Source organism: Rhinichthys klamathensis, unplaced genomic scaffold (genome assembly GCF_029890125.1).
Source record: "Rhinichthys klamathensis goyatoka isolate OS25496 unplaced genomic scaffold, OSU_Roscu_1.1 h1tg000021l_1, whole genome shotgun sequence".
Taxonomy (NCBI): Eukaryota; Metazoa; Chordata; class Actinopteri; order Cypriniformes; family Leuciscidae; genus Rhinichthys; species Rhinichthys klamathensis.
In genome coordinates, this window is record NW_026606572.1 from 1704860 (window position 1) to 1711501 (window position 6642).

Genomic DNA, 6642 nt, shown 5'->3' on the forward strand with positions numbered 1-6642 from the left:
TCAGAAATTACAGCTGAACGACTATTAACAATGTATGGCGAAGATAACTGTGACTCAGCCTCTAAATGTTCAGTCGACTCTTCAACATGAGAAACATTACTTGTATTAACGGTACTTTGAGGATATGAAAGATCATATTTTGCACAGAATCAACTAAACTGCTTCCATGGCACAAATTGAGATGCTTTCTTAAACCAGAAAAACTACCAAAAGAACGTGAGCATCCTTCTGGACCACAATTCAAAAAAAGAGTCCTGCCTGTACATAGCCCATGAAGTACCTTAAAGTGCTTAACAAGGTTGTTTGGACTTCCATGGTCACTTTTGCAAAGAAAACACTTCATAGTTGTATCTCAACTAACGCACCATTCTTGCTCGCAACTCCGCAACTCTAGGAGTCTCCTTTGTTTCCCCCATGTCGATGTTATAGATGGTTGTTTGCACAAAAGTGAAAAAGCTGCTCAGGGAAGAACTGTATGACGTACCAAAGACGTAATGGGCTTTAAAGAGTTCGTCAAAAGCGCCAACTGAACCTTTTGCCTTGCATGGAAGTGCATGCTTGTCAACCACAATGAAGTAGGAGTGAATGGTGCTCTGTGTGGATCCCTGGGCGAGAAGGTAGGGCTGACTGCTTTGGGTGATGTTGTCTAGATGCTGCTGCACACTGGTTCCAACCTACAACAAAACACATTTAACAGAATTGTTTTGGTGACTAACTTCTGACAATAGATCAGATCACCTCAAACTGTGCACAAGATTGAGGTGATGGAAGATATATTTTAAACAACTGTTAAAGGATTAGTTCACTTTGAAAACATTATTTGCTGATAATTTACTAACCCCCATGTCATCCAAGATGTTCATGTCTTTCTTTCTTCAGTCGAAAAGAAATTAAGGTTTGAGGAAAACATTCCATGATTTTTCTCCATATAATGGACTTCCATGGTGACCAACGGTTTGAGGGTTCAAATGAGGGTTCAAAGTCTGTCTCAATGCAGCTTCAAAGTCTCGACATGATCCCAGCAGAGAAATAAGGTTCTTATCTAGCGAAACGATCGGTCGTTTTCAAAATAAAAATAAAAATAATATACTTTTTAACCACAATTGTACGTGTTGTAGAATCTCAAGATCCGCCACACATTACGTCATGACGTCGGAAAGGTCACGTGGGACGTAGGCGGCAAAGACTAATATAAACGCCCTTTACAAAAAAAATATATTAATAAATAATAAACAATGATGTCGGACGATTTTGAAAGTAAAGGAGAAAATGAGATTGAGTTTTTCACGCTTCCCTACCTTTTTGAACCGGCTTACATCTATGTCCCGCGTGACCTTTCCGACGTCATGACGTAATGCGTGGCGGATCTTGAGATTCTACAACACGTACAATTGTGGTTAAAAAGTATATTATTTTTATTTTGATTTTGAAAACGACCGATCGTTTCGCTAGATAAGAACCTTATTTCTCTACTGGGATCATGTCGAGACTTTGAAGCTGCATTGAGACAGACTTTGAACCCTCATTTGAACCCTCAAACCGTTGGTCACCATGGAAGTCCATTATATGGAGAAAAATCATGGAAAGTTTTCCTCAAACCTTAATTTCTTTTCGACTGAAGAAAGAAAGACATGGACCTCTTGGATGACATGGGGGTTAGTAAATAATCAGCAAAATTTTTTTTAGAAGTGAACTAATCCTTTAAGCATACCTTTTGAAATCTGATGAGCTGATCTACAGCTTGATATGCAGACAGCTTTCCCGGCCTCTTTCTACCTTGTGCAGATGGTGGTAGCAAATGTAGCAGCAGCAAGATGGCAGACATGTCACTGTCCCAGCCTAAAAATAAGTAAATAAAAACCTGGTTAACATTATACCATAGCATAGCATTCAAATTGACAACTTGCACCAATACGAAAACGTACACTACACACCTACATTTCCCACAATAAAAAGTAAAACGGTTCCATTCATACCATTCTCAACTTCAGCAGCTGACTCAGCATTGCGCATTAAATCCAAGAGTTCTGTGGTGGGTACAAGTCCATGGCTTTCCTTTATTACTTTTGCTTTGAAAGTGGTTGGCCACTTCTCCAAGAATTTGTTGGCCGTGGCCTCACCAAACAGAAGTCTGAAATCTTGTTCTATCTGCAATGTAACACATAGACAGAAGTGATGAGTGATACCTAATGCTACATTGGATATTTTGGTGATGCAGTGAATTATTAAGATGTCATACCAGTCCTGGTGTGTCCAGAAATCGTGGAAAGACCAAGAAGACATCTGATGATTTGGCTTCATCGTTGACCATTGCTTGCCGATAAATGAAGGTCATTTTCATCTTCTCACGGACAGTCTTTTCATCAGCAGAGTGTCTCAAAACAGCAATAGCTGCTTCCACATCCTCATCAGATAGCTCTCTGTCATAGGTGAAGGGCTGACGACCACGGCCTGGCCCACCAACTTAAGACAAAATACAATGTTAAGAACTAATTTCTGTACAATTCACAGGTCACCATTATAATCACATGTCACTGATCAGTAAACATATCTTTAGGAGATTTGCTGACTGAGGCACCTCTTTCCTCTGCTGTTTTTCTTTGTATGGTCTTCAATCGCCATGCAAGGTATCCCGAACCACTCTCCGGATCGTAGTAATGTTCCTATGTGATTATAAATAAATTATAAAGGAGTACTATTAACATTTCAAAGAGTGAATATGTGCATAATGTTGCAATAACCCATTTACTTACATATCCATGTTGTGAGTATGGGTCTTCTAGATAGGGAAACAAAGCTACTATCCCCTGTGCATACATCACTCTGACACTTTTGGGGGGGGATGTCCTAGCAAATGAATTCAAACATCATACTTCAATTGACATTGCACAAAACAATTTACATAATTAATAACTGTAAAATAATAACAATGTTTCTTTACAGCCCCTTAATGCTTACCCATGTGTTTCTGTCATCTCAGCAGCAAGTATGTTAATCATCTGTCTTCTGGTGGCATCTGTCAGAGATTTGGTTTTTCCATACTCTTGCATAATGCGTTCACCACCAGGCTTTGATGTTAGGATTTTTTCAATCAACTATAGGTGGAATAAAATGTGCTTTCCGTTATTGTGAAACCATATGTAATGCATGTGAAACAACATTCAGATTGGACTTAACAGCAATTTCCACCACTTACCGCTTTTGCCTCGTAGTTTATGTGGCATGGCCTTTTAGGCTGGCTTCCTTCGTCAGCGGCTACTTCTTCAACAGGGTCACACATCATTAAATTCAGGATGACGGTGTCATCAGATGTACCCGAGCATGATGATGATTGAGAGGCACCTGTTCATTATGAAATTTGTACAAAATATAAACATATTACAAGAATCAGTTATTTTTAAGACAATAAATATTCTCATTCCGGCCTTTAAACTAAACAAAATAATTTGTGAATTGTCTGAATGAATACCAAGTCCTCCATTGCCCAGCATGATTCTGAAAGTTCCAGGTGACTCCTTCACTATTTCTTCAAAAACCTCTGTGTCAACTTCTGTGTCTGACTGGTCATAAACCTTAATGTCTGGCTGCCTGCTTTCTGGTATGTTGAATTTTAGACATGCTGTTTAAAAAAGTTTATTAAAAAAAAACATGCATTCCCTTGTCACAAGAATCAGAAGGTCATATTTAAGTTTGTATTCACAAAAAGATGAAAGACAAGTATCTGCACCCGATTTTGAACACACATGATTATTGACCTAACTATATCATAACATAATAGGTTAATGCTTTATTATTTTGTAATTGGGTGATGTATATTGCGTTAACCTAATGTACCCACCTTCTTTCAAGAAAGCATCGAATGTCAGCTCAGACAGCTTGACGTATTTCTGCTCTTCGCCGAATTGAACACGCAACAGCATTTTGCCCCTGTTAACAAAGAAAATATATATATTCAAAATCATCATTCAGGGCTGGTTCAACTAAAAGTTACTTATCCATTTCTCTCAGTAGTGGCAATGCACTTCGCATTACTTAGATATACACTGCAAATACAAAGGGCGGCTGAAGAAGACAAAGTTGTGCTGGTTGAATATAACGTTAGGCTATTTTCTGCAGCAAATAGGTTTAGGCTAGTTAAAGTTTAGAGGCACGTACGGTGTCCCATTAGCTACCAAATAACTGTGCCAAAGTTAGCTAGCTCATTAGATATTTTAGTTCGAACAACGTTAACCCATTAAAATAGCTATGTTAAACAAACACGTCATGCAATCAGTGATCTAAGTTATCGTTTCATAAGACCAACATTAACTATCAGAAGCATTCAATTGCTAATATTACCAGTAACGTTATATAAAAAAAAACAGATTAACGTTGCCTGGGAAGCTAAAAAAAATACGTTAGCTAAGAAAAGCTATTAACTCTATTAAATCTTTTGTTGTTATGGCGACCTAGCTAACGTTATTTTACGCAAATCGTTCCGACCAACTTCAATCGTGAAAATATTGCAACACATTACTGACACGGATTGCTATAGAAACAGTTACCGACACGGATTGCTATAGCTGGTTATAACCTTACTTGTAATATGATGACCCTTAACTAATATCAGCAAAACTCTAAAATGATGTAATGTTAAAAAAACACCGTTTTGGTGTTGGCAACACAGGGATGTTAACTTTACTTACCTAGTATATCAGTCGTATAACGCTCAATCGCAATCTTCCTCCACCGACATACGTGCCAAACTTCAGCACAGCAGAGTGGCGGGTATTCATCACTGCTGTAGAGTTGAAATTGCTGCGTTTCTACAGATTTTTTTACACTCACTTTTAACTCCACTGATAGAGCAACTTTACTCTCCAAAATGTTGAAAATACTCTATCTGGGTTAAAATATGTTTACTCTGAAATATTAACACCCCATTTTTTACTGTGTAGGTTATGATCATATTTTTTTTTATTTGTTGTTTTTCTTTATAATGAAGTTGTCTGTATTAAGTAGATTGTGTTTAACAGAAAATAGTGATTATCAGTTCAACACACAGAGTTATAGAAATTCTACTTGATTTTTTTATTTTTATTTTTAACTGCGCTGGTATCGGATCGGTATAATTCAATACTCAGACTTTTTGGTATCGGATTGGATCGGTTCAGAAGAAATGGTATCGGGACATCCCTAATATTTTCTGGTAGGCTATATCTAAGTTACCCAGGAGCTCTGTTGACATAGGCTTTGCTAACGTTAGTTACAGCTTGATGAATTGAGTTGAACACATCAGGAGAGAACGCAACATTAGCCAGCTAGCTAAAGCTCTGGTGGGAAATTATTAGCTAACGCTACGGAGGCCATAATATTTTTGACTCATGGCTGAAGTTAAGTTTCTCCAACTCTCCCCAGGTTGGCAAAAAAAATGCATCTCAAAATGCATCAGATTGATGCTATAAAATATGGAATATTTAAAAAAATTCTTCCGGGGGGACATGCCCCCGGACCCCCCTAGAGGGGTAATATCCTTCTCACCTTTTTCACCCCTGACCCCTTTTCATGCCTGTAGAGGTAAGAAACCTGATAGATTTATTATTATTTTTGGGCAAACGTGAATTAACGCTGTCAATTAATTTATGTACATTTTTAATTGACACATTTGAATATAGGGGGCCTTTTGAGGTATAGTGCCCAGGGGCACCACACTGTCTTAATACGGCCCTGCGTACACATACCTGTAAGGTAAAAGTATTATTCTGGTTGAGTACCCACTGTAAAGAAGGAGTTTCGGCTAGCCGGCTATACTGCGCGCGACGAGATGTTTAGATGTATAGGCTTTTCTCGCAGCACTTTACATAATTAAACTTATGGCATCCAGAAAGATCCAAACAGCAATCATCAGTGTCAACTGGAGATTCAGCAGTTATAAAACCCAAAAGACTTCGTAGCCTACTTCGGATTTAAGGTGGCTAGAGAAAGAGAAAGAAACCGTCTCATGCGAACACAAGGATTTAAACATCGGCGGGGCTTTTGAAAAGTGCGTGAACTCCGTGTTTTGAAGGGTTCAAAACGGAAGAAGTGACGGCTTTTTTCTGCTGAACAAGTAAGTTAAGACATTTCAAATTAGTTAAATTGTGTAACAGTACGTTTTCTTAATTCACAGTTATGGAGTTTCCTTTGTTGTGCCTTTCTCGTTTTGCTATTATGGAGAATATGAATTCTGAACTACACAGGTAACCATAAAACACATTAAATTTAACATTATTCACGCAATGCTGATGTGATGTTGTTAACATGAACAATTTGAGAACAAAGTAGGCTATAATTTGCACGGTTGCTGTAAATCGCGTTGATTAAATCTAACGAAGCTTATCATGTCGAATGCTTTTTCCCCCTTAGTTGGTCAGAACAAAAATGGATGTTACTTACTTGTTCAGAAGACATTTTCTTATGAAAATTTTTATGTTGGTCAAACTTTCAAAAAGTGAATCTGTGATTCTGTATGACAGTATCCACACAGCGCGGTGACTGACAGCACCACTCGCCTCAAAACACTGTGTTCATCCGCGCTGTTTCATGGCGATTTACAACCCACGTAAAGATGATAATTCCGCGAATCACTGCAGTTACAGATTTCGAACAGAGAGATGGCGACAA

At 38.2% G+C, this 6642-nt stretch overlaps 2 protein-coding genes across 2 annotated transcripts; both read right to left on the reverse strand.

The window, feature by feature from the left end:
• Window positions 1–225: 225 nt before the first annotated feature.
• Window positions 226–2464, reverse strand: LOC130076414 (uncharacterized). The gene is made up of 4 exons (XM_056241494.1): window positions 2240–2464; window positions 1977–2148; window positions 1712–1839; window positions 226–674 (listed from the first exon to the last, which is right to left on the reverse strand). The coding sequence occupies exons 1-4, from the start codon at window positions 2339–2341 to the stop codon at window positions 357–359; spliced, it is 720 nt and encodes a 239-aa protein (XP_056097469.1). The 5' UTR covers window positions 2342–2464; the 3' UTR covers window positions 226–356.
• A 52-nt stretch (window positions 2465–2516) lies between these two features.
• On the reverse strand, window positions 2517–3942 carry LOC130076405 (uncharacterized). Its single transcript, XM_056241484.1, has 6 exons — window positions 3839–3942; window positions 3470–3619; window positions 3197–3342; window positions 2959–3095; window positions 2754–2847; window positions 2517–2663 (listed from the first exon to the last, which is right to left on the reverse strand). The coding sequence occupies exons 1-6, from the start codon at window positions 3918–3920 to the stop codon at window positions 2532–2534; spliced, it is 741 nt and encodes a 246-aa protein (XP_056097459.1). The 5' UTR covers window positions 3921–3942; the 3' UTR covers window positions 2517–2531.
• Between the last annotated feature and the right edge of the window lie 2700 nt (window positions 3943–6642).

Bases quoted from the DNA above. Each gene is read 5' to 3' on its own strand.
- LOC130076414 (XM_056241494.1), bottom strand. From the start codon at position 2,341: ATGAAAATGACCTTCATTTATCGGCAAGCAATGGTCAACGATGAAGCC. The intron at 2,149-2,239 runs GTATGACATCTT...GTTACATTGCAG, and splicing joins TTCTGGACACACCAGGACTG to ATAGAACAAGATTTCAGACT. The intron at 675-1,711 runs GTATGCTTAAAG...GTTTTGTTGTAG, and splicing joins AGCTCATCAGATTTCAAAAG to GTTGGAACCAGTGTGCAGCA.
- LOC130076405 (XM_056241484.1), bottom strand. From the start codon at position 3,920: ATGCTGTTGCGTGTTCAATTCGGCGAAGAGCAGAAATACGTCAAGCTG. The intron at 3,096-3,196 runs GTAAGTGGTGGA...TTCCACCTATAG, and splicing joins TAAACTACGAGGCAAAAGCG to TTGATTGAAAAAATCCTAAC. The intron at 2,848-2,958 runs GTAAGCATTAAG...TTCATTTGCTAG, and splicing joins GAGATGACAGAAACACATGG to GACATCCCCCCCCAAAAGTG.